This window comes from Trichosurus vulpecula, chromosome 4, assembly GCF_011100635.1.
Source record: "Trichosurus vulpecula isolate mTriVul1 chromosome 4, mTriVul1.pri, whole genome shotgun sequence".
In the NCBI taxonomy this organism is placed as follows: domain Eukaryota; kingdom Metazoa; phylum Chordata; class Mammalia; order Diprotodontia; family Phalangeridae; genus Trichosurus; species Trichosurus vulpecula.
This window is the reverse complement of record NC_050576.1, coordinates 298,573,927-298,598,124: the sequence shown is the minus strand read 5'-3', so window position 1 is coordinate 298,598,124 and position 24,198 is coordinate 298,573,927. Positions and strand designations below refer to the sequence as shown.

The window sequence follows — 24,198 nt, the reverse complement described above, 5'->3', positions numbered from 1 at the left end:
TCTATAAAAAGAAGGGATTAGACTAAATGATCCTTCCAGCTTTAAATCTATCATACTATGGCAGCTGACTTGACAACGATACACACACACACGCGCACACACACATGCACACACACACACACACCCCCTAATAGCATCCACAGAAAATTGAGGCAATCTGGTTACGGCAAAGGGAAGCTTGGTAATTACTTTAGCAGATTCAGTGCTGCCCATTAATTAATTATTTGTATGGACAAATAATATGAACTGATAGGACACAGCCTACATAATAGAAGAAGATAAGACTTATTAGACTGAGTCAGACCCATGATATATCCATTTCAGTCTCTGATAGTGGTAATAATGGTTTCTGGAAGGTTTGGTGGTCCTCCATGATGACATGATGCATGGAAAGAGTGCTGGATCCGAGCCAGAGAACTTGGATTCACATGACTAAAAATGTACCCTAAATATCTCAAGCTCTCTTTTCTTTTCTTATTCTCTCCTCTCCTTGCTTTTTTTCTCCTCCTTTCCCCACTCTTCTTTTTCTTTCTTTTCTTCTCTCACTTAATTCTCTCTCCCTCCCTCCCTTTTCTCCTTCCTTCCTTCCTTCCTTCCTTCCTTCCTTCCTTCCTCCCTTCCTCCCTCCCTCCCTCTCTCTTTCCCTCCCTCCCTCCCTTCCTTCCTTCCTTCCTTCCTTCCTTCCTTCCTTCCTTCCTTCCTTCCTTCCTTCCTTCCTTTCTTCTTGTTTACTACTCTGTTATGGGTCTATCACTCTTTAATTTCCAAATTTTCTGAACCTATTTGTGTTTTCAGCCTGTACTATTTTTCTTTAATAAATCTACAAAATTAACTAGGAATGTTAATACATTTTTCCCCAAATGATATCTTTGCAAGTTTAAGCAGTGTCTTTAGTTCTTATATTCTAGGATTTGGTAAGCAACCTGATATTCATCCTACTCATATGGTAACATCTTTCATAGTGGTGTGAATTTCAGTTATAACCACTACCTCTTTTGGCCCCTAGAATCTGTTTTCAGTCTGAAGAATACACTTTTTAGCCCAAAGGAAGGTTTTCTTTTTAATGTGGTGGACCTACTATCCCCCAGATCATTTCAACTATCTTATCCTGGACCTTCCCCAGCTTTATTCTGTCTTTCTTAAGGTACATATTTTAGGGACATTTGGATTAGCTTCTGATTCTAAGAACATCTGGATTCATTACTGAATCTTGGCATTAGTAGAGGTAAGTCAACTACTTCTCTGGTTAGCCTCAGTAGTGACAATCCATAATATGGAAACAGCACACTAGGAAGTCTTTGCTTACTCAGATTTGCTCTGGAGTAATGATGCTTCTTTCTAAAGGATCAAGACACCCTTAGAAAGAAGATGTTATTGGAATGCAAACAGAATTCAGAGTTTATATCAATAATTTTCCTTTCCCTCCTATTTATTATACAGTTAGATCGAAGGGATATTCAGCCTGAAGTTTTGCGGCTTAGGAAATTCACAGGTAAGGGGAAAGGTTTTTGGCTGTCTGGATTGAATCTGGGATTTAGGTGCACTCCAGGAAATTCTCCAAGCCTCCCCCTATTCTTCAGATCCTCAAAGTGAACAAAAAGCATCAGTTTCAAAGTGAGTGCATTTTCCATCCATGGATTGGCTTGTTTTGTTCACTTCTATTTTGAGGACTTTGAGGTTATAGTCTACGTAGCAACCAAGCCCACTACTTCCTTTCTCGTAAAACCAAAACAAAAAGTTATCCTTTCAGGTGCCTCCCGGGTGTGCACATGCATAGTACAGGCATGGGATCAAAGGTACCTATATAAACTCCCAGACTCTGTGTGGGTTCAAACACATTTCAAAGCTTCGGTATCCTGACAAGTTTCATTCTCCTTCCTGACATTCCGAGTCAGGTAACATGGTTCTCCTGGAATCCAGGAGACAAATGGGAAAGCTATACCATCCCAGGAACTGGCCCTGCACGGCGGTGCTCTCTCTGCTTTTTATCCCAAGTATCTCCAAAGGTAAGTGCTTTCAAAAACTTAATAGAATAAAAATCTCCACTGTTTCTATTATAGAGCATGGTTTCACAGTAGGGACAGAAGCTAAAAACAAAACTTAGGCCTCCTTGGCAGCTCTGAGAAATTTTCTATTCCAGGCTGAGCAGCTGAAAGAAGTCATCAGAGAATAGATGGAGCTCTATGTATCAAGTGCCTAGCTCAGTCTTGAATATATCATACATAAACTATAATTGTTTGTGGGTTTATTCATAGGGGAGAGAGAATTCCTGATCAGAATGGGTGGTAGCTTGAGATAGACCGTTTCACATGTTTCTATGTTCATGTTGTAAGAATGTATTTTTTTAAAAAAAACTTCTGGTACTTCTATTCTTTTTTTAAGATAAGGATTTTCTCATGCAGAATGGATATCCTTTATTCATTGAATCATAGCTCTAGATCTAGAAAAAGACCTTAGTGGTCATGTAGCCAACCCCTGCATTTAACAGATGAGGAACTGAAGTCCAAGGAGGTTAAATGACTTATCCAATGTTACCCAGGAAGTTGTGTTTGAATCCTGATACTCTAATTTGGAGCCAATACTCTTTTTATCATTTGCTGTCATTGCCATTATCTGCAGATAGCCAAGTATAGTGCTCTGAATACTTATGAGAATGGTCATTATTTGACAGTGCTGGGATTTAATAGAGATGAATTAAACATTTTCTGGTCAAAATATCCACTTAATTAAATTGTGGGATACTCTCCATCCCAGGCCAATGTTACTGTGTCTTTTAGTCAAATTTAAAAAAATATTTACTAGGAAATTTATGAAGTAACAATCACAAAAGCAATTTCAAGTCGAGCTAAAGTTAGCAAACAAAGATGGTCATTTGATTGTTGGTATCAGGTATTTTATTACTATTTGATTTTCACTTTGAGTTCAGATATTTATGCTGTTAATTTCAGCACATTCCCCTATTTCATATACATGAAACCAGGGTTCATTGTGGCATGTAATAGGTCATTTTCCATATTTAAAAGTTGGGTATTCCCAGGATATCTCATACTCAACATTCATTATGTTTGATAGTTCAGATAAGATCAATCAATCAAACACTAATTAAGCACCTACCATGTGCCCAGGCATAGTGCACATAATAGAATGACAAAACATTATTTTTAGAAACTTGACATGTAGTTTGTCAGAATGGGCAATCCAAATGTTTATTAATTTGATAGGAGAGATTACTACACATTTCTTGAGTCTGTGGGGTGTGAGCTGGTTTTTTTTTTTGTTATATTAGATATGTCTAAGGCTCCTTAAGGAGCCGCAGATTCTGATTTCCACCAATCGGGTACAAGAAACATAGACTTTTCCAAAGGCTTGGAGGCTGGGTATGATTATTAAATGTTATTCAGGGGGGAAGCTCTCCTTGGGATGGAGAAGAAGAGAAGCTTGGTTGCTGGGAAGCTAAGAAAGAGGCTCAAGAATACCCAGACATAGCCCAGGTTAAGAGGTGCAAGATGCCACCTTTTATTTTTTAGATAATAGGGAAGGCATAATCCTTTCTTAATGTAGGTCTTGCCTCTCTTACATACAACCTTGGGAAAAGGAGAATCAAGACAGAGAAGGACTCATAAGGGAAGCATTTGTGTTGCGCAGAATATTAATGGTGGTAGGGGTAGTAGCAGTGATGGGTTAGCCCATAGATCAGGCAATTGGGGAAGCCCACAAGAACCGGGCAGCAAAGTTGCTTTACTTTACAGAGGAAAGGACCTGGCACCCTTTACTCTGTGGCTTTCTTCATGTAAAGCTTCCCTTGCTGTGATAAGGAAGCCCTCCCAGGCAAATGCAGTGAGTAAAGAGGAGAGTCGCTCTTTAGCTATTATTATACAGTTGAGTGGACATGGTCATGTTGCTCCTACGACCCCCAAACTTCAATGTCCCTGTAGCCTGCACATTAAAGCCCAGCCTAGCTTCCCTAATCCTAAATGTGCTTTCCCTTGACTCTTCTTGCTCATCCAACGACCACATCCTCTTGCTAACTTCATTCACTCCTAAACTTCTTGGAAAAATTTGTTTAAACCCATTAATTCCACTTATTCATTATCCTACTGTCTCTGTAACCTCCTGCAGTCTGTTTTAATCCCCACCACTCCACAGAAACTACCCTCCCAAAGACCACCAGAAATACCTAACAACCAAATTCAGTGGCCTCTTGCTTGACTCTCATCCTAATCAACTGTTTTGCTGCTTTGAATTTGGTTGACCATTTCTTTCCATCAGGCTGGTTTTCTCTCTTAGCTCTGGAGATAATATATTCTCTTAGTTATCCTGCCCTTCTAGCTTCTCTCCTTTATTTTGCTGGTTCCCTTTCTTCTTTCATACCTCTCAATGTGGGTGTCTTCTAAGGGTCTGTCTATTACCCTATTCTCTTTTTTTTCCTCTATGCTCTCTATGTTGGTGATCTCGTTCATTTCCATGGCATTCATAACTACTTTTATGAAGATGATTCGTACTAGGAAACTTAAAAAGCTGTCCTAACTTAAGGTACTGAGATCATGAAAATGAATGAGCTAACACAAGCAAGGGGTATACATTTTCAAAAGAGGGGTAGGGAAGATTAATTAGCTGGTAAGGATGAACTGGTCAAACATAAGACAAAGCTATATAATAGCAATTACCATTAGCAGACAGGCTCCTGGTCTCTCTCTCTCTCTCTCTCTCTTTTTCCAAATTGAGGCTCAGTTCAGGTTCTGATCACAATATTCAGCTCAATATTCAGGTGAGGGTCTCTCTAGGTCAGAGGAACAATGATCCTTCTCTTTATGAGTGCTTGTATCCTCAAATGGTACATGCTACAGCAGCCCTTCATTTTTCACAACTTCTTTACCACTACCACCCCTGCACTTACCAACTAGTTTTAACTAAAATTTAATTCTAGAATTTAAAAACTAACTCTTACCATATGTGGGGACCTCCAGGTTCTTATTGACATATGGTCATCATGTCTCGGAGGGTAGGTGGAGTTTTGCAGCAGGGCCTGGCCAAAGCACACCATGAGTCTCAAATCTATATCTCTAGCCCTAACCTCTCTTCTGACATCCAGTTCAAGATTCCAACCAACTACTAGCTATTTCCACCTCGAACTCAGTAATTCCCACCTCAAATTCAAATAATAAAGCTTTTTTCATCACTTAAAATTGCTCGCTCCTTTCTTCTCTCTCCCTCTCTCTCTCTCTCTCTCTCTCTCTCTATCCATCTATCTCATCCATCTATCTCATCCATCCATCCATCCATCCATCCATCCATCCATCCATCCATTCATCCATCCACCCATCCATCCACCTATCCATCCATCTATCTATCCATCCATCCACCCATCTCTCTATCTATCTCTCCATCTATCTATCTAAAGCATTAGATCAGGGAGGGACCTCAGGCGTTATTGAATCCCATCCCCTCATTTTATAGAAGAGGAAATTGAGACCCAGTGAGAGCACTCAGTGTCATATAATTAGTAAGGGCCAGCTGCAGGATTTGAACCCAGGTTTTCCTGACTCTGGGTCCAACGTTCTATTGACTTCACAAAGGTTTCTCTACATTTACTGATTCTTTCATGTTTGTAGCTTTGGAATCATTGGCGAGGCAATATATTGTAGTGAAAGTGTGAAATACTGGAAAAACCTGAATTTTAGGCGAGGAGGAAGTATAATGATTTGAGTATCAAATTGGACATACAAGCAATGTGATCATAGATTAGTCTTTTAGCTTCTCTGAGCCTCAACTTCCTCTTCAATAAAATGAGGACTGAATATGATGAATTTCTCCCACAGGCAGCAAGGTGGCATAGAGCATAGAGTTCTGGGCCTGGAGTCAGGAGGATTTGTCTTCCTGAGTTCAAATCCAGCCTCAGACACATACTAGCTGTGTGACCCTGGGCAAGTCACTTAATCCAGTTTGCCTCATTTTATTCATCTGTAAAATGACCTGGAAAAGGAAATGGCAAAGCACTCTAATACCTTTGCCAAGAAAACCCCAAAATGGGGTCACGAAGAGTCAGACACGACTGAAACTACTAAACAACAAATGTCTCTTACACAGGGAGTGTTCTTTAGAAGACTTAAAGGGTTTTATATATATATATATATATATATATATATATATATATATATATACACACACATATATATATATATATTTATTAGTGTGAGTCAAATTTTTGTATTGTCAAAATCCTTCACATCCAACGAATCACAAATCCTTTCAGTTCCATCTCCACAATTTTTCTTGCATTCAACCCTTCCTTCCTGTCATCAAAGATAAGTCACTTAACCTATCTGGGCCTCAGTTTCATCTTTAAAATGAAAAGATTGGAATAGATTATTGCCAAGTCTCCTCCAGCAATGTATTTATAATCTTATTTTCATTGCACCAACCCTAAGTAATAGAAGCCCTTTTTTATTTGCCACCATCTAAGATGATTATAATATTCTCTTAACAGGCTTTCCAATCAGAAAAAATTCTTTTGGCATAGATTGGATCTTGTTATTTTTCTACTAAAAAAACTTATTCTCTATTGCCTACTATAAATTTCAGATTCTTTTGCTTGGTATTCAAGACCTTTAAAAAACTGGTACCATCTTACCTTTCCAGCCTCCAAGTACTCTATGCTGCAGTAAAACTGGTCTACAATCTATTCCTCTGAAATATCTTCTATCCTTCCACCTTGATTCCCTTGTTCACGCTGTACCTTATGCCTCAAATGTCTTCCTTTTCCCACTTTGTCTATTGTATAATTACCCCTCATTTAAAGTTATGCTTAAGTGCCACTTCTTCCATAAGACCATTCCAGATTCTGCCCTTCTTTTCCCTTCCTCCAACCAACTCGAAAATGGCCTTTCTTGTCTCATCACACATACCCCTTTGTTTTGCAATTCTCCAAGGAACCTATCATATAAATCAGAATGATTTGTGTTTTATCGCTCACTACTAGTTCGAAAGATCTCTGATGTCAGAGTATGTCTTATCTAAATTTTTTCATCTCCAACAGGCCTAATATAGTGATGTTTAATAAATGCTGAACTAATGAATAAATAAATGAAAATTCTCTTTTCTAACTTTCAAGCTTCTTAATGATCTGGTCATTTCTGGTGTTAACTCTCATTATTCACCTTTATAAACCTGGACTATTTACCATTCTTCAGACAGGCCATGTCATGTATTTCTGGAGTTTTGATTTCTACTTGTTGAAATTATACTCAATCTTCCAGCTGAAAACGCAACCCACTCCTGTGAAGTCTTCTGTTATCTCCTGTCAAAAAATTAGCCTAGAACATAGCAACTTCTAGTTCAAGCAAGTTATAGCTTTACAGCTTATGGCCATAAAGGAAGGAGCTATTCAGCAGAGACAGGAATATTATGGAAGAGTTTCTCAACCAACTGCATGAGACAACAATATTTTTCAATTAAAATTATTTTATACTTCCATAGTAACCATGTTGCAATAGAAAGCACAAACAAAATAAGACAATAAAAATAAAGAAAGTAAAAACATATGCTTCAATCTGCATTGAGTGTTCATCAGTTCTCTTGCCACAAGTAGTCAGCATTTTTCATCATGGTTTTTTTGAATTTTCTTGGATCATTGTCTTGACCTGGGTAGCTGAGTCTTTCACAGTTGATCACACTTACAATATTGCTGTTACTGTGTACAATGTTCTCCTGCTTTTGCTCACTTCACTTTGCATCAGTTCATATAAGTCTTCCCAGGTTTTGCCTGAAATGATCCTGCTCCTCATTTCTTACGCAATAGTATTGCATCACAACCACATGCCACTACTTCACACCTTGTTCAGTCATTCCCCAATTGATAAGTACCCCCTCAATTTCCAATTCTTTGAGTCAACAATTTTGTACTCATTGAAGGGAAAAATAAAATAAAATTCTTAGACAAGATGAGTAGGAATATATAAAATAGACAAGATAATGGAGTGATACCACAAAGAGACTTAACAGTTGTGAGAGGCCAGATTGTTTGGGATGGTCTGAGAAAGAGGTAAAATATTAATGAATTGTTGGTCATAATAAGTAGTATGAGTGCTTCCATTGTTCTAAAGAAAGCAAGACTTCCCACTGGAAAACCCATTCCCATGGTCCTTCAGGACAGAAATCGCTCGCTACCCGTTGTCCTTTGAAACAATGCCAGGCTTCTAGAAGCACAACATCAGAGGAGATTTAGGATCTATTAGACCTAGAATCCTGATTCCACACCCCCTTAGCCAGACATAAACACTCTGTTTTCTCTCCTTCTCTAGCACTTTGCATTTACCTCTCTGTTTTCACTTGAATCCTGTTTAACACTCAGATACATGTTCTATCTTTGAGGGCAGGGATCTTTTTCGTTTGTCTTTGTGGCCCCTGAAGGCCAAACTCAGTAATTTGCACACCATGGATCTTCAATAAGTGTTTAATGAATTGAATTCAATCATGGGGTCAGACATGTCAGTGCATACATGATGGATCTGAGTAATTCAAGTCACTTACCCACAGACATCTTCTTAGTTGTACATTAAAGTGTCTGAAATTCTTCTAATGGAGATTTATTTTTTTATTCCTTGGAGGAATTATAGGTCCTAAGAGTTTGGATAAAATGGACGTAGGGGCTGAAACAATTTGCTTCTATATGGCAATTTAAAGTTTAAGATGCTTTTTGTTCAGTACTCTGTGAAGTAGGAGATATAGTAGTGTTCTTTCCATGTTACGGCTAAAGAAACTGAGGCCATATGAAATGAAATGATTTGTGCACAGTCACAATTATTTGTATTAGAGCTAGAGAGGGTAGTAACTAGCATAGGTAAATGTGGTTATGTCTCAGGTTGCTGACGTGAGAGGTCAGTGAACATTTTCCCCCACGAGGACACATTTCCTTTCCATAATAATGATTATTCCCACACCTTACCTCGTACTCCTCTGCTTGCCTGTTTTACCATCAACCAATCAGTCAGTCATTTAGTAAATAAGCTCTTATTAAGCACCTGCTTTGTGCCAGGCACTGTGCGCGGCACTGGGGGATACAAAGACAAAACGTGTTTAGTCCCTGTCCTTAAGGAACTAGTATTCTATCAGGAGATTCATTATATAAATATATAAGTGCATATATGCATATACATATATGATACAGATAGTATATATATGTGTGTATGTGTATATATATACACACGTATATAAATTTGGGGGGAAGAGGCACAGTAAATAGGAGGATTAGGAAAGATGGCCATGCCAAATATGGCTTTTGGGCTGAGCTTTGAAGAAAACCATGGATTCTAAGAGGTAGAGATGAGAAGGGAGGACAGTCCAGGCATGTAGGATAGCAAAGGCATAAAAATGATTGAATTCAATGGAGATGGAGTATTGTGTGTATGTACAAAACATGCTTCAAAGCAAAAATTTCCCGTGGCCATTACCTCCAAGGGATCTATTTCTACGGCAATACATTCACCAAGTCCCCACAAAAGGAGTGAGGACCAAATACCTCCTTCTCCTTGGGTGATGGTCTTCTCTGACACCATCCTTCCTCTCTTGGTCAACTCTTTTTGTTCCAGGTGAAAAAAAATTCTCTAGTCACTGCTCTGGAACTAGGACTCACATCTAAGGCTTCTTAATCCCACAATTTGTCCCCAATAATTCAGCTACTGTTCAAGTACTTATTAACAGCTCACAATTTAGTACTTTAGTAAGAAGCAGTGGACAGTAAGTTCCTGGATGCACAGAGTAAAGCTAGGCTGGGATAGTGGGGTGGAATATCTAGATTGGGACAGAAGGTCTGAAAACCTACTTCACAATTTTGCATAGATTCTTCCCTGATTAGTTGCCAAGTCATGAAATATTTTTTTTGAATTTCTTTAATGCTAGGGGTACATGTGACTCAACCAGCAGTGGTCCTGGCCAACAGCAGAGGGATTGCAAGCTTTGTGTGTAACTATGAATTGACAAACAAAACCAAAGAGATCCGAGTGGGGCTTCTTCGACAGATGGACAACCAGATGGTTGAAGTCTGTGCTTCAACATATCTGGTACAGAATCAACCAGTATTCATGGATGACATGCTTGAGTGCACAGGAAATGCCAGTGGGGATAAACTGATGCTCACTCTCACAGGACTGAAGGCCTCGGACAGTGGACTGTACATCTGCAAAGTGGAGCTCATGTATCCTCCCCCCTACTACATGGGTTTGGGCAATGGAACGCAGATATACGTCATTGGTGAGCAAAACTGTTTCACCTTTGTAATAAGGATCAAAACAGTAATGAAATGATATACATGCTATAGAACTACCTTATTTTGCATATCAACTAGAAATGACAAAAATAATTTTGTTCCTGGGCATTAGGCTATTCATTGTTGAGTTTGGAAGGTTATTTGGGTCTCTTGTTTGCCCTTTTGCAAAGGCAGTCGTGTTACCAATAGTCCCAAAAGTCAAGATAATGACTGAGTATAATTGGGGTTAAAGAGCTCTAACTAAGGCACCTGGGGGAGTGGTAAGCCTTATGTTTTGGGGATGACATACTTGGAAAGTTATATCAAGCTTCCAGATTCTCCATATATTATCCAATAATGGAGACATGATTTAGGAAGTCCCACTTTCTTTCTTTCTGTTCAAGCTTGTCAGTCCTTCTGACGTAGAAAGAGGTAGGGCCCTGCCAAAACTTTCTTATCCTACACTACTTACCTGAGAGGCCACCCATGAAAATGGCTTGCTTGGTACATATAGGGAGGCCTCAATCCATAGAAAAAGAAGTTTCTTAAGTCATAATGATTTTCATCTTGGGACTGGAAGGGAACTTAGAGGTCATCTTGTCTGAACCTCTCGTTCTATGGGTGAAAAGGGAAGCAATTTGCTTGAGTCTCACAGCTAATGAATGGCAGAGCAGGGACTAGAGCCCAGGCCTCATGACTTCTAGTCCAGTGATCTTTCCACTATGCCAACCACAGGGAGATTGTATTTCTCCTCCTCTGTTTCAGATCCTGAACCTTGCCCAGACTCTGAAGTCATGCTCTGGATCCTGGCAATCGTGAGCTCTGGATTATTTTTTTACAGCTTCCTCATCACAGCTGTTTCCTTGAATAAAATGGTGAGTATTACCTTGGTCCCTTCCCATGCTGGGCTTCTCCCATTGTCAAATCTCCATCAGCCTAAAGGCCTCCTCTGCCACTCAGCATTGCGTTGAAGGTCTTTGAGGCTGAGGAAGTCAAAGAGGAAGGGGGAAAGAGTGATAGAACCCCGAAAAGAACAGCGAGAAGCAACTACTGGAGGGTTCAGGGATGACTCATTTTAGATCAGTGTGTTCAACACGGCAGTGTCTGTGTGCTTCTGAAGGGTTTCACTTTGACTAACAGCTGGAGGAAGGCCACCTGGCTGCTTCACTTCTCAACTCCATTTAAAATGAACTCTAGCAACTAGTCTCTGAATATCGGGCTGGCTTTAGGCAAAGTTGGGGGCAGGGGAAAGGAAGGAAGGAAGAAGGGAAAAAGCATTTGTTAAATCCTTTCTCTGTGCCAGGTGTTACGCAAAATAATTTACAATTATGTTCTCGTTTGATCCTCACAACAACCTTGGAAGATAGATGCTGTTGTTATCGGTTTTGCAGTTGAGGAAACAGGTTAAGTGACTTGTCCACAGTTGTATGGTTAATATGGTCTGAGGCTAGATTTGAACTCGGGTGTTTCTGCCTGGACCCTAAGATAATTTCCCATTATTCCATATTTGTCTGATAAGTACTAATTCATGTATATGTTGTCAACCCAGTTAGAATCCTTAAGGGCACCAGCTGTTTTTCCTCCTTCTCTATAACCCCAGTGCTTAACACAATGCCTACCTCATGTAAATGCCTAATAAATGCTTGTTGATAGATATATTAGTGGGTTTCGCCTACCTTTCTCACCACATACTGCTATCACAGAGAACAACAGAATGAACTTAAAAAAATGAGGTGACAAATTAAAGATAGATATAGGAAAAGAGAAAAGTCATCTAGAGGAGGGCAAGGATTTATTCTGAGAAATAGCTAACAATACTTGATTACCTTTCTAATTCAATAGACCCTGACCCATTAAGTACTGTTGCAGACACAAATCAGCCAATAGTCATTGAGCTGAGATGAGAAAGATGGTACCTCTTTTTTTTCTGGCCTCTTTAAAGTTTCTTACCACACACCCTGCCGTTCTATCTTATAGACAGGGAAGATGGTTTCCATTTTACAGAGATCGTAGAGCGTTCCTTATCCAATAGTCTCAGAAATATAATCAAGAAGAGATCCTTATTCTAAAACCTGTCCACCATGTTTTGTAACCATGCCAAGGAAAGTTCTGTGTTGTATAATGATAACTCATTCTCTCTCTCTCTCTCTCTCTCTCTCTCTCTCTCCCTCTCTCTCTCTCCCTCTCTCTCACTCTCTCTCCCTCTCTCTCAGCTAAAGAAAAGGAGTCTTCTCACTACAGGAGTCTATGTGAAAATGCCCCCAACAGAACCTGAACATGAGAAGCAATTTCAGCCCTACTTTATTCCCATCAACTGAGAAAAAGGAGTGGTGCATAGAGAGACAGTTTTCCAACTGCAAGAGAAACTGAGATCTTCACTTTCATTATAACCTGCTTTAAAAACATTTTTTGAAGGAGGGAGGGTAGAGGGTGGGCTTGAATGTGGGAGGATGAAAAAACAAACAAACCTCTAATTAAAATACAGTTGACTATAGAGCCCTAGCTAGGTATTTGGAGAATTAAAATCCAAAGAGCAGGATATGTCAGGGAAGAGAATGTTTCTGACATCTTGAGGAAATATGAACTAAAAGGATCCATCCAGGAGCAAAACAAGAATACCTTATGATATAGGATGGCGGACCTAGGTTAGGGCAATGTATTAAGGAAGGAAGGAGAGGACTTCTGTTCAACTTTGTATTTTAAATGTACTAAGCAAGTCTGAGCAAAATTATCTTTTCAGGATTATTATGTTATCATTTTTTTCTCTTTACAAATGTTTTGTTACAAGAAGATTTTTTTAAAAAAATGCAGTCAAATGGCTCTGTTTAAACCAGTGATTTCCTCAGTTGTATTAGTTGTATTGTACCAATATGTATCCTTTATAAAGTCTGATAGCATTATGTGCCAGGTAAGGCAAGGGGTAAAGTATCTGCTGATCAGTTACATTCAAACACTATGTGACAGTGTCTTGCCTTCCACTGACTAATTGAGAAGGCTGGTGGACCCTGGCTCAGGACACTAATGAGCCAGGAAGGGAAGAAGGTCATTTCCCAATTAACTCTGAATCCAAATGAAATAGTAGTCACTCTCTGGATTCCAACAGAAAGGTAAGGTTCCATTGGCGTGATAGGACCCAGGACATTGAATGTTGGATCCTGACACTTTATCTGGCTTCCCACTTAAGTCAAAACTGGTGGTAGCTGAGCAAATCCTGACTCAACACAGTAGAAGGAAAAGGTTCATTCTGGAAGTCCTTTCAGGATGTCCCAACTCTGTGGGACAGATGATAAATGTCCACTTAGCAACAAGGCAGGAGGTAGTTGGTGTCTGGGAAGGGCACATAATGTTTTTGAAAGTGAACACTGTTTGGGTGTTTTTAAACTCATTATTTTCCATGAAAATGTAAACAATATGTATAGTATTTTAATTAAATAAAATGCTGTGATTGTTTTCCAGAGCTTGTTTACTTTTTTAAAAAAAATTTAAACATATTTTCATACAAGAAATAAAGCCAAGAATAAATTAGAAAGAAATAGAAGTTAAAAAGAAATGTTGGGGCAGCTAGGTGGCACAGTGCATAGAGTGCTAGGCTTGAAATCAGACAGACTCATCTTCTTGAGTTCAATCTGGCCTCAGACACTTCCTAGACCTGTGACCCTGGGCAAGTCCCTTAATCCTGGTTGCCTCAGTTTCTTCATCTGTAAAATGATCAGGAGAAGGAAATAGGAAACCAGTCCAGTGTCTTTGCCAAGCAAATCCTAAATGGGGGTCACAAAGAGTTGGAAATGACTCAACAACAACAAACAACGAACATAATTCCTTCACGTTCCAAATATCTTTCTTCCTGACCTGTTAGACTGTAAGCTTCATGAGGGTAGGAGCCAGGTCTTGTTAGTCAGCAAGCATGCCCCAAACCTGGTGTTCCAAGTACACTTGTGATTCTTGGTTAACCCTTTAGGGGTTTCTACCTTCTTAGTTCCCCTTTGATGTTTTTCATTCTTTTCTTCTATGTCTCGTTGCGCTTTTGCCCATTCAATTCCAGGTAATGTTCCTATTTCTTCAGGGGTTCGCTGATATTCAAACAGGAGATGTTGAAATAAGCTCAGCCACCATCAACTAGCTCTATTCCATCCCTTTAAGATCAAAAAGCTCCTTATAAAGTTCTGTGAGAAATGATTTATTTAGACTCCTACTCTATTCCAATCAGTGTTAATCAGTTTGATATGATTCCATTGTGGTAACAATTATAAGTTCCGTATATCAGGTCCCTGAGCTGTGAACTGCAGATTACAAATTCACTTGCTTCATCATAGGAAGCTAACTAGAGGCTTGCCACCCTTGTTTTCCCTTGTTACGGTGACCAAGTACTTATTGTTGTGCTGCTGGACCACTCTCTCTTGTCCAACATGAACAGGTTACCATCTTATGACTCCTTAGTCAGTGGAGAAGCCCCATGCTTCACCCAAACTGAGACCTCCCTGATGATACACCATGTTTTTTGGCTGATGCATCATTTTTTGGCTCTTGAAGCAAGGTCTGTCAACCAATGGGATTCGTATTATGTGTAGCCCCTCTAGAGTTTTCAGGTATCAGATGTTATAAAAATAAGACCCCAGAGGAAGGAGGCATCTCAGATTGTGAGAAAGATCTGAGGTCCATTTCATTAGAGGGATCCATGGACCCTTTAATAAAGTGCCATTGGCTCAGGGCTCTGCCTCAGTGGTTTTTCTTGCGGATTGGACAATTATAATCCCCATGTTATCTACTTTCTCTTCTCTCAAAAAGCTTATATTCTAACATGGGACATAGATTAGACACAGAAGAGTAAATTATATATTAAATATGCATCTCTATACCATCCCTATTTATCATGGTCAACGGAGTCTGAATGTTTCAAGTTTCATCATAACCTTCATTTTCATGCTTGAGGTTATGATGAACCCACAGATCTAACTAGTTTATAGGAAATCCATGTTAATAAGAAGGTAAGTTATATGGAATATATCCTGATCTGGGGGAGCAAAAAGCGTTTTCTGGAGATAGCTCAGACTGTTTCATAAAGCTCATTATTAACTTTCCATGTAAGCATTTTCACTGTGGAAATCAGCAAACACTGCAAATCAGGGCTTGATTTATTGTTTTGTTGGTTGTCTAGACTTAAGAAAGTGATGAAGAAAATGTTAATAAGGCAAATTAAATTTAAAAGTATGACCTGGTACATTTAGTATTTACCAGCACACCCTTGGAGCAATCCTTCTGTTATGGACTGAAGACAGAAAAGAGAATGAGAGGGAGGGGCATGTGGAAAAGGGAGGGGACAGAGCAGTTATAGCACTTGATTTCAACTACTGACCAGAACACACACATTTCTGCCATCTACAGTGTCCCCTGAGCACTGCATTTTCTCTTTGGCTCTGTGCATTTGTTTTTGGTCCCAACATTCCCTCCTCCTCTGCCTATCAAAATACCACCCAATTTGCTCTAGGGGTGGGGAACCTTTGGCCTCAAGGACACATGTGGCCCTCTAGGTCCTCGGGTGCAGCCCTTTGACGAAACCCAAACTTCGCAGGACAAATTTTGCTAGACCCATCTCAAGTCTCACTTCTTCCAGGAAGCGCCTGGAAAACTGAAGGCCAGATTGATATTTATCCATTTATTATCATCTGCAAAACCACATATTATTGTTCTACTGTATTGCTTTCCATTTGTTTCATCTATGTATTTTTTTCTCTGCCTAATTCAATTCTAATCCCTTGGATGACAGATAACAATGTAGTAGAAAGCCTGGACTTGGATTTAGGTTGACTTGGATTTAAATCCTATGCCCTTCTGATACTTACTGAATGTTTGACCATAGGCAAGTCTTTTAACCACTTTTAGCCTCAGTTTCCTCATCTGTAAAACAGGGATAGTAAGACATACAGTACCTCACAAGGTTGTTGTGAGGATCAAATTAGATGATGTATATAAAGCAAATCATAAAGTGCTACATAAATGCCAGTTATTATTAGTAACAGTATTGCTATATACTTCTTCAGTATCCCTCATAGACCTCAGCACCCATCTATGCACAGAGAAGGATTTTAATTCACATTTATTAACTTGATTTGAATTATTATGGCATTTGTGACAATTAGTCTGTTTTAACCATAAACTCTATGTGCAGAGCCTTGAAAATATTTGTTCACAGGGAACTGTTTACCACTGTGCATAATAATAACAAGGCACAGTGATGTAGCTGTTCAGCATAATAATGAGACCATGGGAGCAAATGAGGTCACCAAGGGAGAGAATACATAGAAAAAAGTATCCAGAACAAAGCCTTAGGGGACATGCATCTCTAGGGCATGGATAATGATCCCACGAAGGATACTAAGCAGGAGACATTATACACAAAGACAACAGGAGGAGAATCAGGCAAAAGAAGGATAAAGGAAGCCAAGGGAGGAAAGAAGTTCTAGTCAGAGGGAATGGTGGACAGGACTTTAAGCTACGGCAAGGTCAGGAAGGATGAGTATTGAGAAAAGGCCATCGGATTTAGTTGTTAGGTTATAGGATTATAGGTTTATTACTGGAAAGGGCTTTAGACTTCATCTAGTCCACCTGCCTTGTTTTACAAGGAAGGATACTGAGGCTTGGAGAAGAAAAATTGCTTGCCCAAAGTCACACAGGAATTGAGTGGAACATCTAGGGCCCAAATTCATGTTCTATGATTCTAGTTCTAGTGTGTTTTCCACTTCAATCATTGGTAATCTTGAAGAGGGCAATTTCAGTTGAGTTATGGGGTCAGAAGCCAGATGTCAACGGTCTGAGAAGTTAGCAGGTGATAAGACAGTGGAGGCCGTGAGTATAGGAACTCCTTTTTTTCTTATAAAATATTGGTCAAATAGGCTATACACTTTTTACAATCTTGTCTTAGAGATACTGTTAACAAACCAGATAGTTTGGAACTCAGTTACACTGAGAACTACTTTTTCATGTAAGGAAGAGTTCCATGTAGAGAAAGAGGACTAGATGATGTCTAAAGCCCTTTCCAGTAATAAACCCATAATCCTATAACTGACAACTAAATCAGATGTAGGATGTCTTCTTCAGAGAATGGAGAAAAGGAGGATGAAATAAATTTGTAGAGAGTTCTGAGGTATGAATCAGAAGAAGGATTTTGCAACAAAAATCTTTAATTTTCTCAATAAAGTAGGAGGTGAGGTCATTTGTTGAGAGAAGGGAATACTGGTTGGGTTGGAGCTTTGAGGAGATTTGGAATAACTGATATGATAAATGTATTAAGAGTTAATTGGATGGGGCAGGGGAGGTTGTTTTGCAGCAAGCAGTGAGGGTGAATAGAATTTTTTTTAAAAATTTTTATTTATTTTATTTTTAATTTATGAAATAAAACAAGCATTTCCATAACATAGTATAATAAAAAAGATGATTGCACATGAAACTGCAAATAGAATAGAATCTTAGAGTTGAACATGATCTCAGAATTCTATCTAGTCTAATGAGAGCCTAAATAAGAACTTCTCAATAATGCCATTGATAAGGTTATCACACACATGCACAAACACAAACACATGCTATATATTATACATATTATATGTATGCATATATTTTCTTTATACATTATTTTCCTTCATTTATTGTACAATCTAGCCAAATTGGCCCAAGCACATTTTTTGCCTCTCCTGTTGCTGTGCCTTTTTTCTAGTTGTCCTCCATACCTGGAAAGCACTTCCTACTCACTTAAGACCTGCAGCCTTCTATATGAAGTCTTTCTCTTTCCTAATTGCCCAGTTGCTAGTATTTTTCTCCTTAAATTATCTTAATCTTTTAAAAATAATTACTTTCTTTTATAAATTTAATTATTTTAACCTATAATTTATTTTATAATTTAATAATTCTAATTTAATAATTATTTTCTTTCATTAGATATTTCTCAATTACATGTAAAAATAATTAGCAATCATTTTAAAAAGTTTTGAGCTCCAAATTCTTTCCCTGCTATGCCTCCTCCCTCCTTGAGAAGGCAAGCACTTTGATTTTGGTTATACACATGAGGTCACGCAAAACTTGTTTCCATATTAGCCATGTTGCAAAAGAAAACACAAACAAAAGAAAACACAAACAGTCTGCATTCTGAGTTCATCAGTTCTCTCTCTGGAGGTGAATAGCACTTTTTTCATCATGGATCCTTTGGAGTTCTTCTTGGTTCATTGTCTTGATCAGGGTAGCCATTTTGATCATCCTTACAATATTGTTGTTACTTTGCTTTCTGTTATCTTAACCAATCTGAGAGGTATGAGGTGGTATCTCAGAATTGTTTAATTTGCACTTCTTTAATTAGTAGTGATTTAGACCTTTTTTTATATGACTGTTGGTAGCTTTGATTTCTTCTTCTGAAAACTACCTGTTCATACTCTTTAACCATTTTTTAACTGGATACTGGTTTTTATTTTTATAAATTTGGGTCATTTCCCTATGCATTTGAGAAATGAGGTCTTTATCAGAGAAACTTGTTATAATTCTTTTCCTCCAGTTTCCTGTTTTCTTTCTACTTTTGACTGCATTGGTTTTGTTTGTATGAAAGTTTTTTAATTTCATATAATCAAAATTATCCATTGTACTTTCAGTAATCCTCTTTATTTCTTGTTTAGTCATAAGCTCTTCCCTTATTCATCGATCTGAGAGGTACATTTTTTCTGCTCCCCTAATTTGCTTATGATATTATTCTTTATGTCTGAATCATTTATCAATCTTGACCTTATCTTGGTATATGGTGTGAGATATTGGTCTATGCCTAGCTTCTCCATAACTGCTTTCCAGTTTTCCCAGAAATTTTTGTCAAATGTTGAATTCCTCCCCTAAAACCGAGGATCTTTTGGTTTGTCAAACACTACATGGTCATTTACTACTGTGTATTGTCTATCTATCTATTCCATTGATCCACCCCTCTCTTTCTTAGCCAGCACCAGATTGTTTTGATGATTACCCCCTTTGTAATATACTTTGAAATCTGGAACTGCAAGGCAGCATTCCTTAACATTTTTTCCCCATTGATTTCTTTGATTTTTTGTTCCTCCAGATGGAATTTTATTACTATTTTTTTCTAGCTCTACAAAATAATTCTTTGGTAGTTTGATATCAGTCTGTCTTAAGGAAGAACTTAAGAGAAGAGAAACCTACTTCCTAAGGTATCCTATTTACTTTTCAGTATCTCCAGTGACTAGGAAATTTGTCCTTACCTTGACTTTAAATCTATTTTTCTTCAACTTCTTCCCACTTCTCTTAGTTATTCAACTAAGAGATCAAACACTGAAAATTCAAGTCATTTTTACATGCTTGCCATTCAAAGACTTGACTATTGCTAACATATGCTCCTTGCCCTCCACCCAAGTCTTCTCTTTTTTTAGGCTAAAATAAACTTGATTTAGCCAGTTTTTACATGGTATCATTTCCAGTCTTCTTACCGTCCTGGTTGCTTTCTTCTGGTTGCTTCTTGTCAATGTTATCAGCACCCCAAATTGAAGATAATATTCCAGATATAATCTGGGCCTCTAATCAGGGCAGAATGCAGTGGGAATGTTATCTTACTTTTTCTGGACACAAGACTTCTCAATGAAGTATAAGTTGAATTAATTTATTTTTATATTTTTGTCTCAGTAGTTAGCACAGTGCTTGCCACACATTAAGCATGTAATCTCTTGGATATGCCCTCTTTTGTCTACTTGCACAGCCACAACACTACAAACCCTCATTAACGCTTACCTGGACTATTGCAATAGACTTCCGATAGACCCTTCTTCCTCAAATATCACCCCACTCCAATTATCCTACACTCAGCCAACACAGGGATTTTTCTAAAGCACAGATCTAACCATGTCATTTCCCTACTCAACTAATTCTGCTGGCTACCTCTTGCCTCCAAAATAAAATATAAGGTCCTGATTCATTCAAAACCCTTCCCTACTTATCCTTTTTCTATTTTTACCATCTTAAACAATTCTCCCCTCCATGCATTTTATAATTAAATTATAGGGATCTATGGGGTATTCAGAGAGGACTAGCACGTCTGGTATTAGAGTTTGCCAAGCCCTTTACAGGGCTGCTCATCTACTATTGATGTCCACCTTTCACCCGACTCTCACTTGTGGCTTCAGGAAACTGTACCATATGCAGTGGCTACAACCCAGTAAAAGCATCTTGGCAGGAGGGCTAAATCAGGTTGAGGACAATTGACAGGCCTTGAACCCGTCATTGTGTTAGGGGGATATATACCCAGATAAGTGAAGACTCCCCCTTGTGGAGTGGGTGGACAAGAACAATTTGTTCCGATAGTCATGAAGGTAGATGAAGTAGGCTCTGTGAAGTGCTTAGAGTTTGGCCAGATATTAAAAATGCCAAGGTCATCTACTGCATGGCCAATCATCTTGACTTTGTCTTGCCACTGGACTTTGATAACTCTGGAAGAGAAGAGTGAGGCTGATACCGTGTGAATCTGCCTCACTTCAATTCACTCGCAAGTCAAGACATCACTCATGATGCCATTGGTCCTCTTCGAAACAAAGGATAGACAACAATTGTATTACATGCATCTATTTGCTATTCCTTGAATACAACATTCCGTCACCCATGTCTGTGGCTTTGCACTGCTTGTTCCTCATGCCTGGAATGCTCTGCCTCCTTATCTCTGCCTCTTAGCTTCCCTTGTTTCCTTCAGGAGTCAGCTCCAATACCCCTTCTGCAGGAGACCATTGCCTATTGCCCTAGCAATTAGTGCCTTCCTTTTGACATTACCTTCCATTTCCTCTGTATTGAAAATATTTTGTATGTTCCTCTTATTTTACATGTTGTCTACCCCCTTTAGGACAGAGACTGTTTTTGCCTTTCTTTGCATTTCCCATGTCAGAACATATTGCTGCTGTTCAGTTCTTTCAGTCGTGTGACCCCCATTTGGGGTTTTCCTGGCAAAGATATTGGGGTGATTTGCCATTTCCTTCTCCAGCCCATTTTACAGATGAGGAACTGCAGCAAACAGGGTTAAGTGATTTGTCCAGGGTCACACAGATATTAAGTGTCTGAGGCCAGATTTGAACTTATGATAAGGATTCTTCCTGATTCCTGGCCCGGTGTTCTGTGCACTATGGCACCACCTAGTTACCCCATCCCTTTCTTTAATGGTCTTTTAGAGTCTGGATTACTCTTGTTGGGTATGATAGAGTTGGTAGGGATTCCTTTCAGATGGCTCTTGAGATCCCTTTGAACTTTTAAATTCTTTGATTCTGTATCCCTTGCTTTCAATGGGCACAAGGGATGAAAACACTCCCTGTATCTATGGTCTTCCATTACTTTTCCAAGGCCTAATACTTTTTTTTCTTCATTGTTTTCTATTCCTTCTTGGAGTATCACATATATCCATGTTAAATAGAGGTATAGTTAACTGTTTTGAAAAGTCTTGGGATATTCTTTAGGATACATGTCCCAGGAAGAAAACAGACTTCATTATTGCTGCTATCAGGTTGAAAAATAGCTGCCTCAGTTCCCCTTAGTAAGGAGTCACCAATCTGTACAACTTGAGGCACTTCATGGTACAGTGGAAAGAGTACTGGGCCTGTGGTCAGGCAGCCCTACACTGAAATCTGGCTGCAGATACCTTCTTTTGTCCAATGCTTTCTTTTGCATTAAGTTGCATCAATTGGGTTTAAACTCTGATGCTTTCTATCAAGATAGAAAGGCTTTGAGTCCAATCCTGATGAGAGATTGGATTTGCTTCCTGACAACCATCCTAGCTGAGTACAGGGTGGTGCTTTGCTAGTAGACTGGGCACTATGTGATGAATTCTCTAGCTATGCTGACCCACAAAACACAGAAAAGGATAACAATGTCTTTCAAACTTGGGAAGCCCCTTTCGATTTCTGTAGGGACAGTTGCAGAGCTTTTTAGACTGTCTATAAACCTTAATGTAACTGACAGTACCCTAAATGGGAGCCCCTAATCCAATGATATCAATATTTATATCATAATTATAAATGAAACTAGAAGATGAAAGGCAAGTGCAGGTTAGTGGAAATGTGGGTCACAGCCTCCTTGAAGTAGCAAATAGGGGAGTTAATCTTCTTACATGTTCAAAGGCAAATATGATAATTTCATTCAACACTTGATCATCATCATTCATTGCAGTCAGTGCTTATGATAAGCATTTTCAAAAAGGACCACCATGAAGAGAACTGCAGACTAAGTGCCTACATCCGTTGCAAAGGGGGAGCAAGTAGGAAGGAAACAAGCATTTAATAAGCACCTACCATGCCCCATAGGGGCAGCTAGGTGGCATAGTGCATAGAGACATTCATCTTCATGATTTTGAATCTGGCCTCAAACACTTACTGGCTCTGTGACCTTGGGCAAGTCATTTAACTGTATTTGCTTCAGTTTCCTCATCTGTAAAATGACCTGGAGAAGGAAATGACAAACTACTCCCTTATCTTTGCTAAGAAAACCCCAAATGGGGTCACAAAGAGTTGGACATGACTGAAATGACCTAACAACAACAATGCCCCAGGCACTCTGAAATGTACTTTACAAATATTCTCTCATTTGATCCTCACAACTCTGAGAGTCAGGTGCCCATTTTAAAGTAGAGGAAACTGAGGCAAACAGAGTTTAAGTGAATTGCCTAAGGTCAAACAGCTAGTAAGTATCTGAGACAATATTTAAATTTAGATCTTCCTGACTCCAGGCTTCCTGACTCTATCCGCTGTGTCAACTAGCTGTTTCAAGTAAAGAAATTATATTGATAACTTGAGAAGACCCCTAGCCTCATTGGAATCAAAATATGTTTGATACTTGATAACTTCATTGAAAAGGTAGGAATAAGGATTGGTGGTAAAAAGTTGGAAACCATGTTTTGGGATTAAGAAACAAAAAAGGTCTGAGATGGTAAGATTACACAAGAGTCTCATGCTTATATACCAGGGCTGTCTAACCTTAGGTTATCTTAAGGCCACATTAAAATAAAATAATTATTTGAGGGCCACACCCAGAATAAAAAATATAGTACACTAATAGAAAGTGGGGGAACGTGTGTTATCAATACAACAGGCGAAGGTATGAAGCTCAAAAGTAAACACAAAACAATAAAGTGACAACACAACAGTATAAAGGTAGGTGCGTACTGACTAGTCTGCATTGTGTAGATGGAACACATCCCACAGATTGACTGAAAATTCTGTGTGATATGTTCCGTCCATAATACTGCTTAAAAAACACCAAAGAAAATTAACATCAATGAGATTATTTATTAGCGATGCAATTAAAAAATCTAATACACATTCCGTGCAAATTATTATTTTATTTTTTCGCTTGTGAAAATTAAAACCCACAGGCGAGCCACACAAAATCGCACTACGGGCCATATGAGGCCTGTGGGCCATATTTTGGACATACTATGAATACAGAGAGGAAGAGAGAGAGAGGGAGAAGGAGAGGAAAAGAGAGACGGGGGGGGGGGAGAGAGAGAGAGAGAGAGAGAGAGAGAGAGAGAGAGAGAGAGAGAGAGAGAGAGAGAGAGAGAGAAGAGATTGGGGAAATGTTAGTGAGCACCAAATAAAGAAAGGTGAAATTTTGGATAGGAAATGATAAATTACTTATGAAGGAATAATTTCTGAATCATCTCTCAGTATAGTCAGAACATTTATTTGTTAGAGTTAAGATTAAAATCAAATACCAAATTAGAAGAATGAAAATGATAAGAAAATTATATTATGGAATTAAAACATCAACTTAATCTCAGATAAGCTATTAACATGGAAATGGGAAATAGATCAAAGAATTGACATCAACTCAGACTATCATCATTTACTTGGGAAATCGAACTGATGTCATCAATTGTCTTGATGAAAAGACCTAAAAAACCCAAGAAATACCTTAGCCAGCTACCACTTGGTCCTCTTACCGAACAG

The 24,198-nt window shown here is 38.8% G+C and overlaps 1 protein-coding gene across 1 annotated transcript; it reads left to right on the top strand.

Annotated features, from left to right (window-relative positions):
• The first annotated feature begins 1,765 nt into the window (after positions 1–1,765).
• On the top strand, positions 1,766–12,977 carry CTLA4 (cytotoxic T-lymphocyte associated protein 4). Its single transcript, XM_036757233.1, has 4 exons — positions 1,766–2,006; positions 9,898–10,248; positions 11,009–11,118; positions 12,457–12,977. The coding sequence occupies exons 1-4, from the start codon at positions 1,901–1,903 to the stop codon at positions 12,559–12,561; spliced, it is 672 nt and encodes a 223-aa protein (XP_036613128.1). The 5' UTR covers positions 1,766–1,900; the 3' UTR covers positions 12,562–12,977.
• The last annotated feature ends 11,221 nt before the right edge of the window (positions 12,978–24,198 follow it).